Below are 27,966 nucleotides of genomic sequence, written 5' to 3' on the forward strand. Positions count from 1 at the left end.
AAGGGGCCTAACTGTACTAAATTTCACCTCCATTTTGATTCAATTACTATGAAGATCTCAAGGGGTTAACGATTTCTTAAAAGCTGTTTCTGATAGTTTGAGGGGTGCAGATTTGAAAATGGGTTGGTTATATAGGGGAGCTTAAATGCTAAATTTGTAAAATTTTATTCAAAACAGTATTTATCCCCAAACAGATTTTTGAAAATATGGAAAAAAAAAACCTAAAATCGCTATTCAATTTGTAAGCTGTGTGACATCAAAATAAATTATCCAGACATTTCAGAAATGATAAAAATGTAAAGTAGACATATGGGAAATTTTTTTTGGAAATAAACGCAAAACTTATCAGCTAATATTTACCACTAAAATGAAGTACATGTGAGGAAAAAACAAACAATCTCAGAATCGCTTTGATAAGTAACAGTGTTTAAAAGTTATAACCATATAAAGCCAAGTCAGAATCCAAAAAATGTGTTAACCTATGTGTTTACTTGCATTTTGTAAATGCAAGTATTAACAGATGTTTATCTAGGCAAATCTCTCTTCAGCTGTTGCCATACATTTTTGAACAATGCAAGACACCGTTGGTCCGCCCCCTGTGCGCTAGTGTTGCGTTATGAAGACAGCGGTAGCGGAATGTGTGACCACAGTCTTAGTTCAATAGGTGATCGCAGCAGGAGTCTCCATAGAAACGCATATGCGATTGGGCCATGGTATGCCCCGTTTCTAAAGAGAGTGAAAGCGGTACGTGTGACTGCACCCTAAGGGTGAAGACACACAGGGCGCTTTGTCTGCGCTTGCAAACGCAAACGCAGACAAAGTCGCGCCCACCGGGGCGGGCCTCGGCCCGATCGCATCGGCGTTTCTATGGAAACGCCTGCGATCGGGAACGAGCCGCCGGTGTTTCGCGTTAAATTAACGCAAAACACCGGCGGCTCGTTCCTGATCGCAGGCGTTTCCATAGAAACGCCGATGCGATCGGGCCGAGGCCCGCCCCGGTGGGCGCGACTTTGTCTGCGTTTGCGTTTGCAAGCGCAGACAAAGCGCCCTGTGTGTCTTCACCCTAAGGCCCCTTCCACACTAGCGAGTGTGATGCGATGAACTCGCATCACACTCGCAACGCAAGCTGCCGGGAACGCACGGCCCGAACGCTGCACCGCGGGAGTGAACTCAGCATGTCAGTTCACTCCCGCGGTGCAGCGTTCGGGCCGTGCGTTCCCGGCAGCTTGCGTTGCGAGTGTGATGCGAGTTCATCGCATCACACTCGCTAGTGTGGAAGGGGCCTTAATAAACCTGACACCGTGGGTCCCATTTAAAGTAATTGCAAAACTGGCTCCTTTTAAAAGCATATGATGTGGTGTTCTAAGTAGAGACATAATCAAACTGTATAATTCAAAACGCAATTCATATGTTGCATGTGAATGCAGCCTAAGCAGCATTTCTGGAGGGAAATAGCTTCATGCTTATGGCAGCTTTCTACATCACAAGGATTGCTTGTTAGGGATAATATTGTGTACATATGTCAGACAGAGCCTGCACTACTGTGCACAGAAGCTGTACCTTAACATAACAAAAATTTCTTTGCTTTAAATTTGTAAAAACTGCACATTTTAAGGACAGGACTTACAGGGCAATTTACTTGCTCACAATTGAGTACTGTAACAGTTCTTTCTCCATTGAGAAGCAGTAGGAGACCTCCTGAGAAGAAGCATGTGTTCTGATAGCGGTGCTCTGACATGGCTTTGCAACTTCAACAGTGAACACAAAGCAGGTGTTACCTACCACAGGCAGATTAACCAGTCTTCATTGTGACACATGTGATTATCTGCTTACTTTAGATACACAGATTATTTTGTTGTCCGCATATGCCAAAGCTTTCAAAAATTCTTTAAAATGCATGAAGGATTTGTAAGTAAATTTAGGCCGCGGTCACACGAACCGCTAGGCGTCCGTCTTAACGCGACGCTAGCGCACACGGGGAGGTGCTCGGCCCAAACGCACATGCGTTTCCAGGGAAACGCATCCAGGGAAATGCATGCGATTGATAAACCGATCGCATGCCTTTTTCTGGAAACGCATGCGCGTTCGGGCCGAGGACCGCCCCCTGTGCGCTAGCGTCGCGTAAAGACGGACGCCTAGCGGTACGTGAGACCGCGGCCTTAGATGCATTTTTTCTGCATTTCCGTACTTTCCTTCTTAAATGCATTCTGATACATTTCCAAAACTGCACAGAAATGTTAAAAACTGCATATGTTTTTACTGAAGTTTGAAGCAATTCAACAAAAATTTCTTTGGCTGTGTTCACATGCAGAAATTGAATTCAGAGGCTGCAGGGAGGAGCTTAGCAGATGCGTTTACACCGAAACGTAAGTGATCTATCATTATGGGGGACATTTATCTTAAGTCTGGAAAGGTGTGTCTAGTTTTGGGGGGGCTTCTTTTGGGGCGCTGTCCCACGTTGCGTTTGGAACGAGCCACCGGTGTTTTGCATTAATTTAACACAAACCACCGGCGGCTCGTACCCGATCGCAGGCGTTTCCATAGAAACGCCCATGCGATCGGACCGCCCCGGTGGGCGCGGTTTTGTCTGCGTTTGCAAACGCAACGTGGGACAGCGCCCTTAAGCTTTGGGCTTGCTTGATTTATCTGCTCGTGTGGTCACACGGTGCGTTTTGGTTGCGTTGTAATTGCGAATTGAAATGCATTACAACAGCTGAGATGAGGTGATTTGCCTAATTACATTACTGCTAACATTTGCGTTAACAAAACGCAAAGTAAACAGATTCGCTAACATTGTGTTTACACTGCGTTTTGTAATTGCAAATGTTAATAGTAATGTAATTGGGCTAATCACCTCATCTCCGCTGTTGTAATGCGTTTCAAAACGCAATCAAAACGCACCGTTTGACCGCGCCCTTAGGGTGATGTCACACATGGTGTTTTTAGGCCATTTTTGGTGCGTTTTCAGATCGAAAAAACGCATCCGTTTATAAAAACGCATGTGTTTTTTACGATCTGAAAAAGCACTGACTAAAAACAGCTGAGGAGAGGGGATTTGCCTAATTATATCACTGTTAGCATTTCCGTTTACAAAACGCATTGTAAACGCGATGTTAACTCATGTGTTAACAATGTGTTAACACACTCACTTTGTTAACGCATGCGTTAGCATTGCGTTAACAAATGTAAACGGCAAACTACCTCTCATCAGCTGTTGTAATGCATTTCAAACGCAATGAAAACGCAACCAAAACGCAACGTGTGAACGCGCCCTGAGTGGTTGATAAATAAGGCATGTGAGTCTGTTGGTATTTTGTAATTTGTGTTAAAAAAAAACCTGTGTCTGCTCTGGAGTAGAGTTTTTTTTTCTGAAAAAAAAATATTTGATTTTTCATTGCAATTGCACAAAAATTTTCAAAATCTGTATTTTTTTTTATCCGGTGCAGCAGTGTAAAACTTGTGGTGGGCCTTGCAAAATTTTAGTGCAATTACGCTAAATTTCACAAAACAAAGAGAAAAAAAAGTTTGATAAATGACCCCCAATGGGGGACATTTACTATGGCGTTTCCGCCAGTTTTGTGGCGCTCTCACCACATCTTCTGCTCTCCTACCTATTTATTAGCTGTCGGGGACAGAAAAAATGACTTTTTCCGTCTGCTCCGACTCTTCTCGGAAAAGGGGCGTGGCTTTGGCGGAATGGAAACTCAGACACAATTAATATGTGTCGCAGCCCTTTTTGGGCGCTGAAAACTGGCGGAAAGTAGACCAAAAGAAAACTGGTCTAGCAGGGACTGTTGGACATATTTCTGATGCTCGGGACAGATTTTGGTCCCAGGGACAGAAAATGGTCTCGGCGCCAGAAATGTCTCTGCACAGCTCTACAACATTAAATGTGTATCTTCTTTCCGAGAGCAGGTCGGTAACAAAGCCAATGCAGACACCGACACTTTAAGTAAATGTCCCCCAATGTGTTTTGTTGTTTCAGTTCAAGATCATCTGCAATTGGGCCAAGCTGCTCCCTTGAGTCATTGGGGGACATTTACTTAAAGTGTCGGTGTCTGCATTGGCTTTGTTACCGACCTGCTCTCGGAAAGAAGACACAAATTTAATATTGTAGAGCTGTGCAGAGACATTTCTGTCCCCGAGACCATTTTCTGTCCCCGAGACCTTTTTCCTTCCCTGGGACCAAAATCTGTCCCGAGCACCAGAAATATGTCCAACAGTCCCTGCTAGACCAGTTTTCTTTTGGTCTACTTTCCGCCAGTTTACAGCGCCCAAAAATGGCTGTGACACATATTAATTCTGTCTGAGTTTCCACTCCGCCAAAGCCACGCCCCTTTTCGGAGAAGAGTCGGAGCAGACGGAAAAAGTCATTTTTTCTGTCCCCGACAGCTAATAAATAGGTCTGAGAGCAGAAGATGTGGTGAGAGCGCCACAAAACTGGCGGAAACGCCATAGTAAATGTCCCCCATTGAATTGTGCTTTAGAACGCAATTCAAACAGTGCGTGTGAACGCAGTCTTTGAGGGTGGGACGCTTACAATTCTAACTTCTGTAGCAAAATTTTATGTTCCAAACTCAACTACACCTACCTTTCTGTCTAGGAAGCTGGGTCATGTTATCACTAGTCTACTGCTTGTTGAACTTTGTGGAAAGGAAATCAGTCTATACATGCATCTTTTGAATCTGTCTTTAAAAGAGCTTCATAAATGACAAGTCTTATAAAGACCCAAGGCTATCATAGCGACGGACCATCACTCCCTGATGGTGTTACGAGGAGCAGTGTTCACAACCAAGATACCCCACAGTATTGAGTAATGCTGACACAAAGGGTAGGTGATCGCCTAGAGCGCCACCTTTGCCTTCTAAGGCGCACCTTTGATCTCAGCCATCACTGCTATGTGCAACAAAGTGCTGATAACTAGATGCAGAAGGTGGTGTTACCACTGCCTGTGCCCTATGTGTGACCAAGGCACCCACGACAAAGTGGTTGCTTAGGTGACGGTTCCTGGGTCATAGAGAGGAGAAAATGGGGGTGAGGAGGAGGTTGCTTCAGGGAGCGCAGGAAGGTGAGTATTCTTTTTTTTTTGTTGCTGTTCTGCATATGCTGGGACAACCAGTATACAGGGGGCATGTGTGGTGACTACCTATATACCGGGGGCATGTGTGGTGACTACCTTTATACTGGGATATTGGGGGGAGTGTGGGGACTACCTATATTCAGGGGCTATCTGCTGGAACTACCTATATTCAGGAGGTATATTTGGAGACTACCTATATTCAGGGGGTATTTGCTGGGACTACCTATATACAGGGGGCTTCTTCTTGGACTACCTGTATGCAGGAGGAATGTGCTGGGACTGCCTCTATACTGGGTGCATGTGCTAATCAGGACTAACTAATCACGAGACTACCAGGAAGAGGACTGGAATGGACCAGGCTAACACAGACATAAAAGTGCAACATCCACCACCTGGGCCTAGCCTTCTTCTTGGGACCTGGAGGCAGCCGGGGCCCTGAATACCAGAGTGGCTGCCAGTTGCAGCCTAGGCACGTTGTGGTCACGGTTCTTGGTATGGGGACCGGTGGGCTGTCCTACAGTCAAACAACTGCAGCCAATGAGCCAAACAATCTGGTTACAGATGCCGGATTGTTGGAGAATTTCCGGATTACTGGAGTGGTCATGGAAAGTGATTCTCATGAGTGGGTTCACCAGCCTGATAGTAGGTGCAGGCTGGGAGGTAGCTGTGCATGGAAACTGCAGCTTTGTCCTGGGTGTTCTGTGTGTGGCACTAGAGGTGCATCACAATGTCTCTCTGGTCACTGACAGTCTGTGCTCTATATTGAGAGCTGAAGTCTAGGAGCTCCTCAAGTGGTGAGAGGCTGGGCCTAAAGACATGTGCTTCTGTCTCAGGAACTGGAACCTAAGAGCTTTTGCCCCTTCCTGTCCAGGGGTTTTTTCACCCCCCTTGTCAGGTGGTGACTCACTCTCCAATCACACTCCAGTTTACAGATTGGAATACAATTGGATGATAGTAAATCAAAACACATACCCTGTTAACCCTTGCTGTACAGGCAGGGTCTACCACTGCTAATTACCTCTAATATGACTGTATAATCTAATAATAAACACAGAAAAGGGGCTTATTCGCAACACTCCTCTGCCTGCACATTGGCAGGGGTGTTGCAAAAGTAAACAGTGGCAACCTAGTTTAACCCTTACACGATTCAGCCTATTTTCGTTTTTTGTGTTTCTATTTTTTACTCATTCCAGAGGTGATAACTTTTTTATTTTTATGTTTACAGAGATGTATGAGGGCTTGTTATCTGCGGGACAAATTGTACTTTTTATTGGTGCCATTTAATATTTCATGCAAGGTACTGGATAGCTGAAAAAAAAATTCCGGATGACCTGAAATCGTCAAAAAACCACATTTGTGATGTTTTCTTGTGGGTTCTGATTTTACAGCTTTCATTCTGAGCTCCAAATTACACCTCCTCTTTATTGAAATTCAGAGGCCAATAACTTTTTCACTATTTGGTGTACGGACCTATGCAAGGTGCAATTTTTTGCGGTATGAGCTGGTGTATTAACTTATATAGATGTGGGATTGTTCAATCAATTTTTATTCAAATACTCATGGATGGAAAAATGGCTAAAAACTGCCAATTTGGGCGCTATTTTCCGTTCACTGGCATTTTGGAAGGTGATGATACCTTATATATGATTTTTACTGTTTACTTTTATATATCTAGGGAAAGGGGAGTGATTTAAACTTCTAGATTTTTTCAATATTTTTTTTACTATTATTTTAGACCCTCTAGGGTACTTTAACCCTACAGGGTCTAATTGCTCTCACTATATACTGTAATGCTACTGTATTGAAGTACAGGCAGTCCCCGAGTTACGTACAAGGGTCCGGAGGTTTGTTCTTATGTTGAATTTGTTTGTAAGTTGAAACTGTATATTTTATAATTGTAGATCCAGACAAAAAATTTTTTGGCCCCAGTGACAATTGGAGTTTAAACATTTTTTTTGCTGTAATGGGACCAAGGATTATCAATAAAGCTTCACTACAGATACCTTACAGCTGATTATTGCAATCTGTGACTATAGTAAATCATTCAGAAAGCTTCACCAGAGGTCAGAGGGTAACTATCTGTAAGTTGGGTGTCCTTAAGTAGGGTCCACCTGTATTTAGCAATCTTGATGATATTTAATAGCCTGCCATCTGCAGGCTATTTGATATCATTACACATGGCAAGCCTACGAGTCTCTATGAGACTGTAGGCTGCCATGGCAACCGATTTCCACCCTCCCATGAAGTCATGGGGGGTCGGAAATTGGAAAGTAAGTTATGTGCTGTGGTTGGGTTTGACCGCGACACTTAACAGGTTAATTGCCGTGATTGGTGCAAGCACCGACTTCGGCAGTGAGGGCGCGTTCACACGTTCCGCTATCGTCGGGTTCATAACGTGACGCTAGCGCACAGTGGGCGGGGCTCGGGACGATCGCATATGCGTTTCCCGGGAAACGCATGCGATTAATAACCCAATCGCATGCGTTTCTCTGGAAACGCATATGCGATCGCCCCAAACTCCGCCCCCTGTGCGATAGCGTCGCGTTATGAATGCGGCGCTAGTGGAACGTGTGAACGCGCCCTTACAGACGGGTGAGCCTATGAGCTCTCTCCACACACCCCGTAATAGTACTGGTGTGCGTAGGGGTTAAACAGTAAGTGATGTCTCTTCCTGTCTGAATGCAGTCCAGGTGTGCGGTACATTTATTGCTGGTATACATTTATGTGTGGTTATTTACCGCTGATATATATTTATGCTTACATTTATATTCATTTTATGTATATATTTATATGTGCGGGATATTTTTATGTGTGTGTTTATTTATTGCTGGCAAATCTGCGACATAGTCCTTGGTATCTATGTGCATGGAATATATGTACGTGCTCGCTACATTCATTTCAGGTATATATGAATATTTGTAGCATTTTCGCTGGAGGGGCATATTTTTCTATTTGCATTATATTTACTCCTGCCACACCTTATTGTAGATGATCCCATAGCAATTGGCCTCTTAGATTTCATACGATTTTTTAATTGGGGGGAATAATTTCATTTTCCCCTCGGGATAGTTTCTGAATCTGCTGCATTTTTGATACAATTTTACTGAGGGGGATGTAATTTTGCTGGTCTGCCTAGGGTCTACAGATATATTGGCTAAATGATTTGACTTTATGGGCCTCTATCTTCCCACCTCCTTCTAATCTAATGTAACTCTTGTGTACTGTATATTACCTGTACTATAATGATGGAATGCTAAACTCTATTATTACACCTGTTTTATTACTATAATCAGGGATTGTTTCCCCTTTTCAAACCTTTGATCCCTTTTCCCGCTCTTCAGTTTAAGGCCGGCGCCACACGTAGCGCTTTGTCTGCGCTTGCAAACGCAAACAAAGTCGCGCCCACCGGGGCGGGCCTCGGCCCGATCGTATCGGCGTTTCTATGGAAACGCCTGCGATCGGGCCGAGGCCCGCCCCGGTGGGCGCGACTTTGTCTGCGTTTGCAAGCGCAGACAAAGCGCTACGTGTGGTGCCGGCCTAAGGGTGCTGTCACACGTCGCGTTTACTGCATGCGTTTAAAAACGCATTGCTACAGCTGAAGGGATATTTCCCTAATTAAACAGCTGTTAACGCTTGCGTTTACAAAACGCATGCGTTAACCGCGATGTTAACGCATGTGTTAACAATGCGTTAACAACCGCATGCGTTAACCGCGATGTAAACGGAAGCGTTAACAGCTGTTTAATTAGGGAAATATCCCTTCAGCTGTAGCAATGCGTTTTTAAACGCATGCAGTAAACGCTGCGCTGCTGCGTTTTCAAGCACAGGGAGCCGTGCCTCGGCCCTATCTCATTAGCGTTTCCAGTGAAACGCAAGCAATTTACCAATCACAAGCGTTTAGCTGAAAACGTGTTCAGCATGAGGCACACCTCCATCGGGTTAACAGGGCGCTTGTAATCAAAGCATGTGACAGCACCCTCAGTGTGACTGTTGCTGGCGGCTACTCCTCACATAGATGTCTACTTCAAATTTATGCACCTTTCGCCAATGTTTTTGTAAAACCTAGGGAAATCGCATTGAATAAAATTGCTTAAAAAAAACTAAATAAAAGAGTTCTGATTATCACCGTACATAACCCATTAGTACCCAGTGGTGTATGCCTTCTGGGCCCGGTGTTTTGTCTATTGTTGTTTAGAGGAGGCACTGCATTTCTTCCTGGGTTGAGCAGTTGACATTTAGCAGAGCAATTACATTATTCATAATTTTTAGTTTCGGCTCTAAAAATATAGGGAACCCTTAAACAACACACAATGGGGGACATTTACTTAAAGTGTCGGTGTCTGCATTGGCTTTGTTACCGACCTGCTCTCGGAAAGAAGATACACATTTAATATTGTAGAGCTGTGCAGAGACATTTCTGTCCCCGAGACCATTTTCTGTCCCTGGGACCAAAATCTGTCCCGAGCACCAGAAATATGTCCAACAGTCCCTGCTAGACCAGTTTTCTTTTGGTCTACTTTCCGCCAGTTTTCAGCACCCAAAAATGGCTGTGACACATATTAATTCTGTCTGAGTTTCCACTCCGCCAAAGCCACGCCCCTTTTCGGAGAAGAGTCGGAGCAGACGGAAAAAGTCATTTTTTCTGTCCCCGACAGCTAATAAATAGGTCTGAGAGCAGAAGATGTGGTGAAAGCGCCACAAAACTGGCGGAAACACCATAGTAAATGTCCCCCAATAACTTCAAGTATATCAAACTTCTGTGAAATCAAACTGTCCACTTAGGAAGCAACACTGATTGACATTCAATTTCACAGGCACAGAGGCAGAACTGCCAGAGCCCTGCAAAAGGACCTCTAGCAGGCCAAAAATGTGCATGTGTCCGCACAGTTAGAAGCTGACTCCATGAGGATATGAGAGCCCAACATCCACAGATGGGGTTGTGCTCACAGACCAACACTGTGCAAGACGCTTGGCATTTGCCAGAGAACACCAGGATTGGCAAATTCACCACTGGCGCTCTGTGGTCTTCACAGGTGAAAGCAGGTTCACACTGAGCACATGTGACAGAGTCTGGAGACCCTGTGAAGAGCGATCTGCTACCTGCAACATCCTTCAGCATGACCGGTTTGGCAGTGGGTCAGTAATGGTGTGGGGTGGCATTTCTTTGGAGGGCTGCACAGCCCTCCATGTGCTTGCAGAGGTAGCCTGACTGCCATTATATACAGGTCCTCAGAGCCCTTGTGAGACCATATGCTGGTGCGATTGGCCCTGGGTCCTCCTTATGCAGGACAATGTATTAATGTTCAAGATAGGCTTGGATGACTTTCTGGAGAGAAAAAATATCACGGGTTATGGGGGGAGGGGGGGGGGGACACTTTATACTTAAAGGTTAGACTTGATGGACTAGCATCTCTTTCCAGCCTTATATACTGTGATACAAATGTTAGACCTTATGTGGCTGGAGGGTGTCAACAGTTCCTGCAAGATGAAGGCATTGAAACTATGGACTGTCCCACTCGTTTTTCTCACCTGAATCCGATTGAGCATATTTGGGATATCATGCCTTGCTCCATCCACTAACATCATGTTGCACCACAGACTGTCTAGGAGTTGGCAAATCCTTTAGTTCAGGTCTGGGAGATCTTTCAGGAGACCATCCACAACTTCTTCAGCATACCAAGGCATTGTACAGAGGTCATACAGGAACGTAGAGGCCCCACACAATACTGAACCTCATATTGATTTGTTTTAAGGACATTATATAAAAGTTGAATGAGCCTGTGTTTTTCCACTTTAATTTTGAGGTTCACTCCAAATTCAGGCCTCCATTGGTTAATAAATTTGACTTCCATTCCAATGAAAGAATATTTCATTCATTCAGATCTAGGATGTGTTTTTTGAGTGTTCTCTTTATTTTTTGAGCAGTGTATATTTGAAAATAATTTGGGATTATTTTTAGTTTCCTTAGCTACATTTCATCTCTTTTTTTATGCTTTTATTTGTTTTTTTTTTACAAAATGTAGCCTTTTTTTCTATATCTCCTGGGAGATCTCATCTAACAAACATAATGAGTTATACATGCATATTTTGCCAGGGAGCGGGGCCTGAATTTTACAATGGGACGCTATGATTTCACTACACGCTCCTGGCTGTCACCTAAACTGTCAGCAGTGATGTAACGATTTTTCTGTGGTGTTACCTACTGTATACAGGGGTCATTGTGCATGGTGTGTGATATCATATATACTGATTTGTTTTGGAAATCAAACAAAAAAACCTTGAAATACTCACCTCCGCTCCTCTTCATCTTGATCCAGACACTGTCCTCCCATAGTCTTGACAAGCTGGGATCACCTAGAAAAGAAACTTGCAATTAGCAGCCTGGGGCGAGGGGACAAGATATCCAGTGCTCCGGGCTGCTAATAATGGACACCCTTGTCACCTCGCTCTCCTATGCTCCCAGCATGTTTCTTTTTGTGCGTTTTGGAGCGGTTGATTTCCTTTAATGATCAGTCAGTGGTGTATATATAGAGGTCATTGAGCAGAGAGTGGGAGGAGATAAGCTGTGACACTTATCAACAGTGATGAAATTATGGTATATAGAATATATATTAAATTTAAATATATATTTAATATATAAAATATATAATTATAGATATATATTAAATATATATAGAATTTTTGCCCGCTTCAATAGTGCGGATGATTCAGCAAGGTCAGACTTGATCACCGGCGTACCAGTGAATCTATCAGTTTGCCCCAATACCTGTCGACTCTACTCTCACCTCTGCTTCACAATCCACAAACTAATACACCCACATAGGAATCTTAAGCATGAAGACATCCACAAACTCTCTCTCTGTTTCTCCTCTCACATCAGTTCCTGATATTTAAAAGGCCTGTGCGCAGACAATTAACATGTCCAACACCAACCATCACAACCCACCTCCGCATGGAAGGTTCCTAAGCAATTTTATTTTTTTTTTGTTTACCCTAGCAAAGGTGTGCTGCTTTGCGATGTATTGGATTCCCTCTGTTTGCTCCGTGTGTGTCTGTATTCTGCTCCATTGCAGGCCCTGGCTTTACCTGTCTCTGATCCGTATCTGCCTGCCTTGACCTTCGGCTTGTCATTTGGATTCAGATGAATTGCTGTCTGCCCTTAAATCTCTACCGTCTGTGACTACGCCTAACCTGTCCCCTGTTGCTTTGCACTGGGCCAGCTGCTATCCAGACCAGTAACACACCACCAGAGGAAGCAGCCTTTCAATCTCTCTGCAGTGAAGTACAAATCCGTGAAGGGTGAAAGGGTGAATAGTGGAAAGGTCCAGGGACAACTACATTAGTGTGTAGCCAAAAGTCAAACTGGTTGGATAGCACAGTGGGTCGATTGTTCTTTGTACAACCAGGCAGTCTTGGCACAGCAACCTTACAAAACATCTAAAGCAAAGTGCAAAGATTGCAGAATGGCGTTGAAAGAAATCACCCTTAGAGGAATATGTCCGGTCATAGAAATCTGCACTCACATCTGCAAAAGAGGATTAATTCATAAATTTTCTATATTCCGTATCTCACAACCCCAGACTGGTGAGGACTTATTTTACACATAAAAAATAAAATAGACAGCATCAGGGAAAGTTTTAACCTTCAAACCTTGCTTCCTACCCAAGATAACCAATGCCTCTGCTTAACTAACTTCACTGTTGAGAAAGTTTCCTCCATGCTGTCCAGCTCACACCGAAATAATTGTGCACTTGACCCAATTCCAGCTCTTGTGAGCAGGACCCTCACTCCTAGTGTTCCATACGACTGTTTGTACTCTGTAATATATTATTACACTTGTATATGTCCCATATGATTTGTATAGCGCTACGGAATTTGTTGGCACTATGTAAATAAAGATTATTATTCCATTATACCTTATCTCCAACCTCACCACTGTGCTCATCAAATCGCTATCTAATCTCTTTAAACTTTCGATATCCACTGGTAATGTTCTATCAGTTGTCAGAGATTAGACAAAATTCGTCAGTTGGCATGTGGGTGGGGAGTTGGGTTGCTGGACAAAAAAAAATAAACCTTTACTAGCCTCCTCCGGCCGCCCTGGTATCCTGCCAAAGTCCCTCAGTGACATGCACCTGTTTGTTTACTGGGGCACGGCACCTCGGTGTTGAAAGCTTCCAGATGCCTTCCCACCTGTACCTATATACCAGCACAAGGGATAGGTAGGCAAGCCAGGTGGATGGAGGAGGTAAGTAAAGGTTTTTTTTTTGTCCAGCCCCTCAGCCACCACAAGATTTTTGTCTAAACTCGGACAATCCCTTGCAACTGTCAGACCCATCCTAAAGATGTAATCTTTGGACCAATATTCTCTTTTGAACTGTAGCCCAATCTAATTTTTTCCATTTTCTTCAAAACTCCTGGGACAACATATATCTTGAATAATCCTTCAACCTTTCTATTACAACTTGGCTTCCAATCCAACCGCTCCACAAAGACTGCCTTAACCAAGGTCTCCAAAGATCTACTCTCTGCCAAGGTAAAACAGGTATAAATTGCTCTTCTCCTTCTTGATCAGTCCTCTGCCTTTGACACTGCTGACCATTCTGCAAAGACTTGAATTCCAGAATGTCTATCAGTCTTCTTTTCTTCCCGCCTTTCTAAAGCACCTGGGGACTTCCAAGCTCTCAAGAAAAATGTGTTGGTTCCGCTGCCCGGGACATAGAAAGGACGCCAGCATTTGTCACAAAGGATTGTGGAAGCGAGGAGAAGGCTGCAGGGAGCACAGAAAGGTGAGAATTACTTTTTTTTTTGCTGTGCTGTATATCTAATGGAGCCAAGGGCTATCTACATACTGGGGGTGGACTACCTTCATACTGGGGGCAAAGGCTTGCACAGGCTATATACCAGGGGCATGGGCTGGCATGGCTCACCAATGTACTGGGGGCATGTGCCTGTACAGCAAGTCCCCCTCGTTCTCACCCAGCATGCACCACCTTGCCCCCTGTATCTCAATGATTTCCTTCCTTCTCAGACCCTGAACCAATAGTCACCCTCTCACACACAGCCTCCATTTTTCTCCAGTTTTCAACCCCTTCCCCCTTATCACACCGCATGCACCCCATCCCTTTCCTTCTCACAGCCTGCACCCCATGTCCCTCTCCTTCTCACACAGCCTGCACCCCATGTCCCCCTCCTCCTCACACAGCCTGCACCCCATGTCCCCCTCCTCCTCACACAGCCTGCAACCCATGTCCTTCTCCTTCTCACACAGCCTGCACCCCATGTCCCTCTCCTTCTCACACAGCCTGCACCCCATGTCCCTCTCCTCCTCACACAGCCTTCACCCCATGTCCCTCTCCTCCTCACACAGCCTGCACCCCATGTCCCTCTCCTTCTCACACAGCCTGCACCCCATGTCCCTCTCCTCCTCACACAGCCTGCACCCCATGTCCCCCTCCTCCTCACACAGCCTGCACCCCATGTCCCTCTCCTCCTCACACAGCCTGCACCCCATGTCCCTCTCCTCCTCACACAGCCTGCACCCCATGTCCCCCTCCTCCTCACACAGCCTGCACCAAATGTCCCTCTCCTTCTCACACAGCCTGCACCCCATGTCCTTCTCCTTCTCACACAGCCTGCACCCCATGTCCCTCTCCTTCTCACACAGCCTGCACCCCATGTCCCCCTCCTCCTCACACAGCCTGCACCAAATGTCCCTCTCCTTCTCACACAGCCTGCACCCCATGTCCCCCTCCTCCTCACACAGCCTGCACCCCATGTCCCTCTCCTTCTCACACAGCCTGCACCTCATGTCCTTCTCCTTCTCACACAGCCCGCACCCCATGTCCCTCTCCTTCTCACACAGCCCGCACCCCATGTCCCTCGCCTTCTCACACAGCCCGCACCCCATGTCCCTCTCGTTCTCACACAGCCCGCACCCCATGTCCCCCTCCTCCTCACACAGCCTGCACCCCATGTCCCTCTCCTTCTCACACAGCCTGCATCTCATGTCCCTCTCCTTCTCACACAGCCTGCATCTCATGTCCCTCTCCTTCTCACACAGCCTGCATCTCATGTCCCTCTCCTTCTCACACAGCCTGCATCTCATGTCCCTCTCCTTCTCACACAGCCTGCACCCCATGTACCTCTCCTTCTCACACAGTTCCCTGCACCCCATGTTCCCCTTCTTCTCACACAGTTCCCTGCTATCCTCATTAGCCTCTTGCTGCGTTGCTCCATACTTCCCTATAACTCTGGCTCTGCTCCTCCCACACAAAGCCCTAGTCATGTGTTCATGACGTCATCTGAGGTCCTTTGGCACTCACATAGCACATAGCTTCCGGAGCATGAGATTCACCCGAAAGAAGGTGTGCTGCTCCGTGCTAGTGCTGCTGTACTGCGCCTTCTCCTTCTACGCCGCCTACAATGTGTTTTTCCGACCTCCTCAGGTGTCCCGAGTTCACAGGGTAGTGAGCAAAAAGGGAGGAGGCGGCAGAGGTATGTGACCACTGTACTGACATATACAGGGGATAGAGGACACTAATACACTGGTGAGGGGGCGGCAGAGGTATGTGACCACTGTACTGACATATACAGGGGATAGAGGACACTAATACACTGGTGAGGGGGCGGCAGAGGTATGTGACCACTGTACTGACAGGTATACAGGGCATAGAGGACACTAATACACTGGTGAGGGGGCGGCAGAGGTATGTGACCACTGTACAGACAGATATACAGGGGATAGAGGACACTAATACACTGGCGAGGGGGGGCAGAGGTATGTGACCACTGTACTGACAGATATACAGGGGATAGAGGACACTAATACACTGGTGAGGGGGGGCAGAGGTATGTGACCACTGTACTGCCAGATATACAGGGCATAGAGGACACTAATACACTGGTGAGGGGGGGCAGAGGTATGTGACCACTGTACTGCCAGATATACAGGGCATAGAGGACACTAATACACTGGTGAGGGGGGGCAGAGGTATGTGACCACTGTACTGACATATACAGGGGATAGAGGACACTAATACACTGGTGAGGGGGCGGCAGAGGTATGTGACCACTGTACTGACATATACAGGGGATAGAGGACACTAATACACTGGTGAGGGGGCGGCAGAGGTATGTGACCACTGTACTGACAGGTATACAGGGCATAGAGGACACTAATACACTGGTGAGGGGGCGGCAGAGGTATGTGACCACTGTACAGACAGATATACAGGGGATAGAGGACACTAATACACTGGCGAGGGGGGGCAGAGGTATGTGACCACTGTACTGACAGATATACAGGGGATAGAGGACACTAATACACTGGTGAGGGGGGGCAGAGGTATGTGACCACTGTACTGCCAGATATACAGGGCATAGAGGACACTAATACACTGGTGAGGGGGGGCAGAGGTATGTGACCACTGTACTGCCAGATATACAGGGCATAGAGGACACTAATACACTGGTGAGGGGGCGGCAGAGGTATGTGACCACTGTACTGACATATACAGGGGATAGAGGACACTAATACACTGGTGAGGGGGCGGCAGAGGTATGTGACCACTGTACTGACAGGTATACAGGGCATAGAGGACACTAATACACTGGTGAGGGGGCGGCAGAGGTATGTGACCACTGTACAGACAGATATACAGGGGATAGAGGACACTAATACACTGGTGAGGGGGGGGCAGAGGTATGTGACCACTGTACTGCCAGATATACAGGGCATAGAGGACACTAATACACTGGCGAGGGGGCGGCAGAGGTATGTGACCACTGTACTGACAGATATACAGGGGATAGAGGACACTAATACACTGGTGAGGGGGGGCAGAGGTATGTGACCACTGTACTGCCAGATATACAGGGCATAGAGGACACTAATACACTGGTGAGGGGGGGCAGAGGTATGTGACCACTGTACTGCCAGATATACAGGGCATAGAGGACACTAATACACTGGTGAGGGGGCGGCAGAGGTATGTGACCACTGTACTGACAAATATACAGGGGATAGAGGACACTAATACACTGGTGAGGGGGCGGCAGCGGTATGTAACCACTGTACTGACAAATATACAGGGCATAGAGGACACTAATACACTGGTGAGGGGGCGGCAGCGGTATGTAACCACTGTACTGACAAATATACAGGGCATAGAGGACACTAATACACTGGTGAGGGGGCGGCAGCGGTATGTAACCACTGTACTGACAGATATACAGGGGATAAAGGACACGAATACACTGGGAAGGGGGCGGCAGAGGTATGTGACCACTGTACAGAAAGATATACATGGGATAAAGGACACTAATACACTGGCGAGGGGGGGCAGAGGTATGTGACCACTGTACAGACAGATATACAGGGGATAGAGGACACTAATACACTGGCGAGGGGGGGCAGAGGTATGTAACCACTGTACAGACAGATATACAGGGGATAAAGGACACTAATACACTGGCGAGGGGGGGCAGAGGTATGTGACCACTGTACAGACAGATATACATGGCAGAGGTATGTGACCACTGTACTGACAGATATACAGGGGATAGAGGACACTAATACACTGGCGAGGGGGCGGTTAGGAGCCATATAGTGGGCAGTAGAAAAATAATAAACGTTAACTCACCTCATGCAGGTCCACGGCTCCATCCTGCGTTCCTCTTCTCCTTTTCTGGGACCACAATCTTCAGGGCAGCGTCTACTGTGCGACAGCAGGGACGCTGGCAGCGTGAGGTCATGACATCGCCGGCCAGCGTCCTGCACAGAGACGCTCTGCCTGTCAATTGCAGAGTCCTCGGAGGGTCCCGCTTGCGGCGCCGCCCCCCCTGTCCCCGGCGCCAGCACGCCGGCTCTCAATTACATCGTCGGCACAACGTAGCCGATGTCATTGAGTTTTAAGATCGGGCCAGTGTGCGCTGTGGGCCCCTCTTGAAGCTCTGGGGCCACGGCACTTGCCCTGGTGACCTGGGTGCTGGCGCCAGCCATGTCTGCAACATTCAATTGTTTATCTGTGTGAATGTAATTTTTTTTTCTTTCCACAGGGTCTCTCTTTTATGTGAATGAACTGTGGAATCCTTGGGAAGAAGATGAAAAGGGACACAAGGGTTCACAGTTGCAAATAGAAAATAACTGGAAAGGCCTATTAAATCCGAACTCTCGTCAAGAACTTCCTGAAATTCAGGTGCAAATCTGGGGCAAGGCAGCTATTGGTAAGCGAAGACTAGAATTTATACTACTTTTTTGCAGGTGCTATATTGTGTTTTGTAGAATTACAGCTATTGTTTTCGCACAATGGGGCAGAATCACCAAAGTATCTAAAAAAAAAAAAACCAGTCTTGTACTGATCCAGAAGTGGCTGATGCTGTATATTAAATTTGCCAAATTTCGTGTTTAATCCAGTTTATTGGTTTTCAATATATTTCAAATTAAACGCACATGTTATTAAAAAAACTTTTATATATTACAAAACCCCAGAAGGGAATAGACAAAAATGTTTCTAATTTTAGTTAGTCTAGTCTCAATTTCTATTGCTTGTGGTTTAGTTTATTCCATAAACTAGGTGTCTAAAAGCTGTGGAAAAACTTGATGAAGTGCAACAATTTTAATACTGTATTAAACAGAATGGGGGGAATTTATCATATGCCAGCACTCTGTGGACCTGCATACGATGGAAGCTCCGCCACCCCCGTTGCAGCGGTTCATCAGAAGGCGTTTTTTAAAAACCATACGTTTTTTAACGGACTGCTTAAAACGGCCCAAAAATGGCCTAAAACGGGTTCAAAACACCACGTGTGCTGCCGGTCTAAGACCCCCTGATGTTCTGGCAGCCAGCTGTGATGCTAGGCAATTCCACAACAAGCTCTATGCAAAAACTATAAAGCAAGTGCGGCCAAGCGACCCAGCTTTGTTTTTCAGGCTGGCAAAGAAAATGTTGTATGTTATTCTTCTGTATTTCCCTATTTGCATTAGGACATTACTTGTGGCAGCATATATTGGAAGGACCACTTGAACCTCTTGACAATACTGCTCATTGGCGGGAGGGCAAGCTCAGAAGTGGAAGAACAGTTTTCAGGTATAATACTATTTTAATGTCTCAGGAGGTCACAGAACTGGGCTCAATGAGGCCTAGATAGCTGTAGTAACAGGCCATAATATATAGTGGATATCTGGTATTCATAACTACATACACTTCAAAAAAGAGAAAACACACTTACTTGCCTTTTGCACATCACAGATTTAACTGCACAGGTTGACATCTTTTTATTTATGTATTCCCTTTATGAAGCATGTGGCAGGTTAAATAGAATCTATATAAAGCTGCAGAGGTTGTAACATACCTTTTTATGTTTTATAAGTAAAAGCAGGACTGTGAAAAATATATTTATATTCCAGGATTGTAGATGGACTTAGATGTTCTTAGAGCTCTACATTTAAACTTCTCCCCAGTCCATTCCCTTTGCTGTAATATGTAACCAGAAGCCTGGTATCACTCTTACTCGGCAGAGTAAAATGTGAAAAATTAATAAAATATTAAAAGTTCAAATCACCCCCCTTTCCCAAGAACTGATATAAAAAAACAGTAAAAATCACAGACGCATTGGGTATCGCCGTGTCCCAAAATGCCCGATCTATCAAAATATAAAAACGGTTACAGACGGTGGTGACATTCGAGACGGGAATTGGTGCCAAAATGTCCGAAATGCGACTTTTACACCTTTTTACATGACATAAAAAATGTAAAAAAAAAATGTCGCACAGTCCTCAAAATGGTAGCAATGAAAACGTCGGCTCATTTCGCAAAAAAATTAAACTTCACAAAGTTCTGTACCTCAAAGTATGAAAAAGTTATTAGCATCAGAAGATGGCAAAATATTTTTATTTTTTTTGTACACATTCGTTTAATTTTTGAAAATTGTATTAAAACTCCATAAAACCTGTATAAATTTGGTATCATCGCGATCGCACCGAACCAAAGAATAAAGTAGAGGTGTTATTTGGAGCGAAGAGTGAAAGTCGTAAAAACCACACATGGTTTTTTTTTTCTTTTGATTTTTCCACATATGGAATTTTTTTCCGGCTTCCCAGTACATGGCATGGAATAATAAATAACATCCTGGGAAAGTAAAATTTATTACGCACAAAATAAGCCCTCACACAGCTCTGTACACGGAAAAATGAAAAAGTTATGGATTTTTTTAAAATGGAGAGCAAGAAGTGAGCGAAAATACCCTACGTCCTTAAGGGGTTAAATTAAGAGATATCACATTGGAGTGTACCAAGTACATATACAATTCTGAAATAAAAATGTATTACAGTTCTGCTGCTACTGATGACAGCAAACACATAATGATATGGTAACGCCGATCTCTACTGACCTTATGTGTATAAATTATTCTGCTATGGTTTGAAACCTAAAATTAGAAAATCCCATGTCCCCATGTCTGGTGCACAGACAAGAGGTGAAATGTATGCAATTCATGTAGCCTACCCCTGAATGGAATAGCAGGGCCTTGTCATTTTTACTGCATGGTGTACTCAGCTTGTCAATCATACTCACTACAACTGCTGATTGTACTTCCAAATGGCACCACTCAATTTGTCCTGCAAAAGCTAAGCCCCATTTGATTCTGTGAATTGGAAAAATAAAGCCATTATGGAAGACTGGACTGAGTAGTTCAGCTCTGTATTACTTGTACTTTGCTTATAGTTGGGAGTTCCTGCTCCCCCGTCTGGAGATCACTACTATTTGTCACATAGCTATAAATCCACTGTTTTACATTGTTGTTCTTCCCTCTCAGATGACAAGGAAAGGAACAGCAAGAAATGCTGTACTTTTAATAGTAATAATCTTTATTTATAAAGCCCCATCAAATTCTGTACAAATCATGAGGACATGTACAAATATAATACATTACAGAGTACAAACAGTCATATGGAAAATAGGAGTGAGGGCCCTGCTCACAAGAGCTTACAGTCTATGAGGATGGAAGGGATTGACACAAGAGGTAAAAGAGCTTGTATAATGCTCCTGCCATTTATTTTTATAAGGGAACAGTACAAATTAATGTTAACCCCTTAGAAGACATAAATTGCAAACATAATTGTGGGGTATGGTGCCATTACTTGGTTACAGCCAAGGGGCCTAATGAGAGCTCCTAGTTCTGTCTACATAAAGTGTAATAAAATAATAAAAATTTAATCCCAGTGCTATAAAACACATTGGGTATTACTATACCCATAATGCCTCAAGCTATACAGCTGTTCTGTTAGTTATCCAAGAAAAAAGGAGATATTCAGAAAAAAAACTGCAAGAATTGCTTTCTTTTGTAATTTTTTTTAAAAAGTTTCTTAAAAAATGCTCAATATGACCTAATTGCCCGAAAATTAGACAAGTACATTTGATTTTCCAGCAAATACAAAAAAATCTTCAAATGGTTTTATTGATTGAAAATGCACAAAAAAGAGACCCATTCTCGCCCCTCATTTTCAATAAATCTATAATATATTATAAAGCTTGCTCAAGCAATTCGCTTAAATACTGATATTAAAGGTATTCATACAAGCTCTGGTGATTTTGTCATATGGCTTTAAGTCAATTACATCATTATTAACCGGCCACAATCTACCAAGGCACCTAATTTTAACAAGAAAAACTGGGAAAATGTATTGATTCGAGTATAAGCCTAGGGTGAGAAATGCAGCAGCTACTTTGTAATTAAATGTCCGGCAGAGTACCGCCTCCCCCCCTCTGATGTGACGTCCGGCAGAGTGCCCCTCCCCATTAAAAAAAAAACAAAAACAAAGTTGGTCCTCACACTCCGGTGCTGACCCCCTGGTCTACTCCTCACCCCCGCCCCCGCAGCACCACTGATGGACTTGTCTTTTTCTAGCCTTATATACTATGATACTTCACGGTCAGGCTGGCAGATGCATCTCTATGCAATCTACCATATCATAGTTTGTGTGCTGCCAGATCGTATAGACGTCCATCTGCTGCCCCCGCCGGGAAGAGGTGCTGCAGGGAAAAGAGAACTTGGGGGTCTGCGCCGTAGGGTGAGTACTAACTTTATTTTTTTATATACTGAAATAAAAAAATGACAAATCCTCTTCCTACACGCTTCAAAACCTGTGAAGGCAGAATTGAAGACTTCCTTCACATTTATATGGCCTTACAAAGGCATAGAATGTATGGATATTGACTGTATATTATTAAATTAAGAGGAGATGGTGAAATTAAATATAAACAAACTTGCAAAACAAAAGACTTTTTAATTGAATATTTCATGGTGTTAAAACACTTTACACAGTATGTATATATCTTGCAATGATTATTAAAATCGTGTGTACATAGTATGTTGGTATATGTTTTCAAGAGAAACAATCTGAAATTTTGAAATAAGGTGCGTGATAACTAATTAACAGAACACTGTGTGGAACTGCCACTATTGCCTATAGTTAACTGAGAACAGGGGGAAAAAAATGACGAGAGACGAGGGGGGGCAAGGTTAGGGAAGGGGTAAGGTATAGGAGGGGAAAGGGTGTTGTGGAATTCAAGTTAGGTCTTCAGCTGTGTTTATCCTAGCCAGGATCGGTTGCCGCCCGCGGTCAACCAGTCCTGTAGGGCAGGTGTAGGCCAAAAATCAATACAGCTGGACCAGTTGGTATGGTACTGTTCATCACTGGCTCCTAATTCCTCCACATGTCTATTTGAATCCAGCGCCTCTACCCATTGCAGTCTGGTTGGTGCCTCCATAGATCTCCACAATCTGGGGATTATTTGTCTCATTGCCATAATAAAATGTCCTAGGAGGCTTTTATTTGTATTTTTGCAATGGTTCCAGAGAACATGGACAGAAGCGTTAGTTCAGGAAACGGAGTTATTTTTGTTTTTCTTTTTGCACATTTTTCCTACCTGACTTTTTGGAAATAATTCTACCTTTTTTGCCCCCGGACCCACAGTATATAGCTGTCCAGCCCCCTGCCCCCCACCTGTATATAGCTAGCTAGCTAGCCAGCCAGCCCCCTGCCCCCCAGTATACAGCCAGCCATTCCCCTAGTATATGGCCATCCAGCCAGCCCCCGTTTACAGACTTCCTCCTGCCCCCTGTATACAGCCTGCATGTCGGCCCCCGGTACATAGCCAGCCTGCCTGCCTCCGGCCCCCATCTGCAGTGGATTTCAGGAGTCGCTGCTACAGTGGACATTTGTAATATAGTACCATTTTAGAAGATGTGCACTACATCATGTTTAGTCCACCAGGACTAAATATATATAGTTTGGATGCAATTACCACTTCAATGTAAGATTTCCTTGATTTCTCTTACCTTTTTTTTTTTCATCATTCTTTCTAGCTTCATCACTGGTCCTGCAGTTGCTCCAGGTTATTTCTCTGTGGAAGCCCAGAATGTGGTCCTTGTTCTCAATGGAAGAGAACAAGCAAAGATTTTATATGCAACTCAGTGGCTTCAGTACACACAGACTCTGGTTCAAGACTATAAACTCCGACATGTTGCTCTAGTACTGCTAGGAAGTGAAGAATGTAGTAATAACTGGATCCTTCCCTATCTGAAGAAGAATGGAGGGTTTGTAGAGGTTCTTTACCTTGTCTATGACAGTGTGTGGATTAATGAGGAAGACGTTTTCCAATGGCCCTTAGGAGTAGCCACGTAAGTTTTTATTCTCTTAACAGCTTAAAGAATAATAAGGTTTTAAGGGGTAATATTGTTAAGATACCCCATTGTTGTTGTGCTATATTATTGCATATGAGAGAAGGGAGAGGAGCATATCCCGATCTGACACTCATGTTGTTGTGGTATTATTGTATATTGCAATTGCTCAATGCAGTGGTCCACCAACTATTTTGTAACCAGGCGGAAGGCAATATGTATAGTTGTAAAGTATGGTTATCTATCGAGAAGTGGATAGAACTGCTAGGGCAGGGGAACGTGAGCATTCCTGTCCCCGTAGAGCATAGTACATACACTGGCAAAGAGTTTTTGTATAAAAAACCACAGAACCACTCCCAGGGGACAAGTGCCTAGTCGCAGAGCACTTGGCATTAAAAGGTACTATATAACATCTTTTTTTTCTGTAAAACCAATTTTTTTTTATACACAGCCAAAGAGTTTTTGTATGTACTATGCTCTGTGAGCACTGAGTGAATACTAAAAGGTGGCAGGTTCCCTTTAAGTGTTTTCTTGTTTGTTTATATACCCATATATTTACAGAGCTAACCATATTTTATATTTAACATTTCAGGTATAGAAACTTTCCAGTCATTGACCCAAGTTGGTCCCTTGTTCATGATTCACGGCCATACTTATGTAACTTTCTAGGAACTGTATATGGCAACTCTTCTAGGGAAATTTTGATGGAGGTGATTAGAAATGAGGGTCTTGATCAGCTATGTTGGATCTCCCCAAGAAATGAGTAAGTATTTATTTATTAAATCTTTTTTTGTTACACTATTGATACAAAAAGTGACCTACTATATGATGAAGTCTACAGGTAACAGAAGATTCTAGTCACCTTCCATTTCTAGTTATAGAGGGTTTGAAGTCAGTAAGCTAAACTTCCAACTTTTCAATTTCCCTAACTTCAACTCCACAGCCCCGTGTAGTGCAGCTGAGACCTCTCCTGATGCTTTAATTTAAATATATTTTTATTATAGAACTGAATACATATTAGAAAGTAACCTATTGTTTCTATTTTTTACAGGTGGCAACCACAAGAAACAAATGAAAGTTATAAGAGCTATCATGATGCACTGTTACAGAGCGACCTTACCTTAAGCCCAGTGGGAATAAACACGGAGTGTTACAGAATTTATGAGGCCTGTTCTTATGGCTCTGTTCCCGTGGTAGAAGATGTGATGACACCGGGAAATTGTGGAAACTCCTCTGTCAAGAGTTATGCTCCTTTGCAACTACTGAAGTCTTATGGCGCTCCATTTATTTTTATCAAATCATGGAAAGAACTTCCTGCAATTATAAACCAAGAACAAAATCTGAGCTTGCAAGAAAAGATTCAAAGAAGAAAAAGGATTCTAGAATGGTACAGACAATTCAAATTAAAGCTGAAGCATAAATTCATTGAAACACTTGAAAAGACCTTTCTTCACAAGGATCAATGATTGGCAGTATATGCACTTGTGTCCTATAGCTGTATTTATGTTCTATTTATGTTATTAATTACTTGAAAGTGCTTGTTTTAACATGGAGTTCTTGTGTAAATAGTAAAAGTTTTGTACCTTGGTATTACAGTTTATGGGTATGGTATGCTGATGGGGAGGAATTTATCAAGCCTTGTATCACAGTTGTGTTAAGTCAAGAAAACATTGCTATTCTATGAGGACCTAGGTTAGTATTGTTATGCTAAAAGGGGTTTTCACTGTACATGGGCAAATAACAGCACTAATTGCAGTACTTGGCCTGAGCCTTAAGGTAATAATTCTATACCCACTGCAGTGTGAATGCTATGCTCTAGAGCAGGGGTCAGGAACCTTTTTAGTTGAGAGAGCCATGAACGCCACATATTTTAAAATGTTATTCCATAAGAGCCGTACAATATGCACATGCCCCAAGTAGATAGCTGGTCCCAGTGTCACAGGTGCCCCTGCGATCTACGTCTTGATCCTGTACCTCGACCTGGTGGTACCATGCTGCAGCAAAACCATCCTGCTTTGTGGCGGGCTCTGGCGAAGACCAGGTGCCACTTAGATTCCGGTCCTAGGTGTCTGCTTACATCTTCATCATTCGTGGTGGTCCAGGGGGTACACTACTCCAAATCTTGACACCCACCACATGCCTCCTAGTAGATGGGTAGCCACAGCACATGCCCGCCAGTAGATGGGTAGCCACAGCACATGCCCGCCAGTAGATGGGTAGCCACAGCACATGCCCGCCAGTAGACCTGGGTCGTACAAAGGACATAGGCAGAGGTAACATCGCTGCCTGTGTCCAGTGATCAGTCTAAAGATCTGTCTGAGAGCCAGATGCAGCCAACAAAAGAGCCATATCTGGCTCCCGAGCCGTAGGTTCCCTACCCCTGCTCTAGAATTTGTTCCCTGCACGAATGCTAAAGCATCTTCAGGAAAGACCATTTTCACTGTGTAGTGGTTATGCAGGCTTGGCTGCCATTCTCAGTTTTCTTTATTGCAATAAATGCCCTTCAAGTTCTTGCAGAAAGTAACAATAGCATGTAGGAAAATTAAAGGAAATGAGGAATCCTCTGCCTCAAAGACTACCAACCATACAAGTCAGGATCAGCATCCAAGAGTAGATAATACATTACAGTTATTACTCTTTAACCTGTTACCATTGTGGATTACACACATTATGTAAAATACTGGTCTTGAAAGCTATGGTTTTATAATAATCAGTAATGGCTTAGCTCAGTGGTCAAGAAACAATAATTTAGTCAGAATTCTTCTGATTTAATAGAACATTTGGCCAGACTGTGCACCGAGTGCTTTTTCATCCCAGCCTTTGAACACAGCAGTATCAGTTGTGTAAGTCTCATCTGTGGTTTGGCCTAAACGCATTTCTTTACAAATCACTAAACAAATAGAGGAAATTTCTTTGATGTATTAAATGATCTATGGCTAGGAAAACACATGGGAGTCTTGGTGTCTAATAGAACTTCATGAAATATTCATCTCAGGATGTGCAGCCTGATTTTGGTGTGGAAACTGTCAGTAGCTTTGTAACAGAGAGGTGAGGTTTGGAATGGAAGCATTCAATCAATCCATTAGATGCAAAGGAAAGGTTCCAGAATGCTTCACTGTACATGGTAATTTTATATTGCTTTTTTTTATTTTAAAATTTTGCACTTTAACTTTTTACAAAGTACTAAGAAAAACTGCATTTTATGAATCCCACACAGGCGTGCAGATGACTTCTTGCAGTGTAATCATTATAAAACCTCATCCTATTGCCTGTTTATGATTCAGCTGTATACTTTTAGCAGAAGTCTTTTATACATCAAAATAAAATAGGATGCACCTAGAACGATGTGTCAGATTTCTACAAAACTTGTCGTGCAGTTATCTCTCAGGCAGATATCTAAATGGTTCCAAGTATGGTCTAGACATTGGTTATGGAGCGATAGAGGAAGCACTAGAGTAGTGTAAATCGGCAGATCGCCTGTAACGCCCCCTGCCTTGGCTACTTAAAGTAATATAAATAAATAAATCTACCACTGGACATTTTCAGTGACTCTCACTTTATGCAAGCTGAGAACCACCGGACTTTAGCACTCGCTGCCTCCTCCCCTTACGTATTGTCGGGAATAGGTGAAGAACAGACAGTGCCCTACATGTCATGTTACAACAGACTTTACATTTCCTACCACCATCACCTTCATTTGAAATGGTGTCTTTAATGAGAATCCTCAACTGCTATAAATTGTATCCAGAATGACCATCCTATGAGTGTGCAGCTTCTAAATCCCAGTGGCAGCATCTTAGGCCGGTTCCACACTTGCGAGTATGATGCGATGAATTTGCATCACACTCGCCACACGTGCTGCCTGGGATCGCACGGCCCGAACGCTGCAAACAGGAACTGAACTGACATGCTGAATTCGGGCATGCGTTGCGAGTGTGATGTCGAACACCCGAATCCTCGGACAGAGAACGCGCCGCTGGATCGCGACAGGACCAGGTAAGTAAATCTGCCCCACTGTCTCTGATTGTCTCAGACTGTCTCTGACACTGTCTGTTTTCAATTGTCCCTGACTGTCCCCAATTGTCTCTGACTTTCACCAACTGTCTGCCCGTCTCTGTCCTTCTCCAACTGTCTCTGACCATCTTTGCGTTTTGTCTCAGACTGTCACTTTTTCTATATATCAGAAGTGTTTGGGAGCAGAA

General features: G+C 44.1%; 2 protein-coding genes across 2 annotated transcripts in view; one reads left to right on the forward strand and one right to left on the reverse strand.

The window, feature by feature from the left end:
* Positions 1 to 1,751, reverse strand: part of HAL (histidine ammonia-lyase) — a 32,308-nt gene extending 30,557 nt beyond the window's left edge. Inside the window, exon 1 of the mRNA XM_072146606.1 lies at positions 1,628 to 1,751. The gene's annotated coding sequence lies outside the window, so the exon portion shown is untranslated. The remainder of the gene's footprint in view (positions 1 to 1,627) is intronic.
* Positions 1,752 to 15,355: 13,604 nt separating this feature from the next.
* On the forward strand, positions 15,356 to 25,362 carry RXYLT1 (ribitol xylosyltransferase 1). Its single transcript, XM_072146607.1, has 6 exons — positions 15,356 to 15,577; positions 18,140 to 18,307; positions 19,068 to 19,170; positions 23,450 to 23,764; positions 24,357 to 24,527; positions 24,816 to 25,362. Exons 1-6 carry the CDS (start codon positions 15,427 to 15,429, stop codon positions 25,228 to 25,230), a joined length of 1,323 nt encoding a protein of 440 aa, XP_072002708.1. The 5' UTR covers positions 15,356 to 15,426; the 3' UTR covers positions 25,231 to 25,362.
* The last annotated feature ends 2,604 nt before the right edge of the window (positions 25,363 to 27,966 follow it).

This window comes from Engystomops pustulosus, chromosome 4 (assembly GCF_040894005.1).
Source record: "Engystomops pustulosus chromosome 4, aEngPut4.maternal, whole genome shotgun sequence".
Lineage (NCBI taxonomy): Eukaryota > Metazoa > Chordata > Amphibia > Anura > Leptodactylidae > Engystomops > Engystomops pustulosus.

Coding starts and splice junctions, on each gene's coding strand:
- RXYLT1 (XM_072146607.1), top strand. CDS start 15,427: ATGAGATTCACCCGAAAGAAGGTGTGCTGCTCCGTGCTAGTGCTGCTG. Junction 18,308..19,067: donor CTGGGGCAAGGCAGCTATTG/GTAAGCGAAGAC, acceptor TATTTGCATTAG/GACATTACTTGTGGCAGCAT. Junction 24,528..24,815: donor TGGATCTCCCCAAGAAATGA/GTAAGTATTTAT, acceptor TATTTTTTACAG/GTGGCAACCACAAGAAACAA.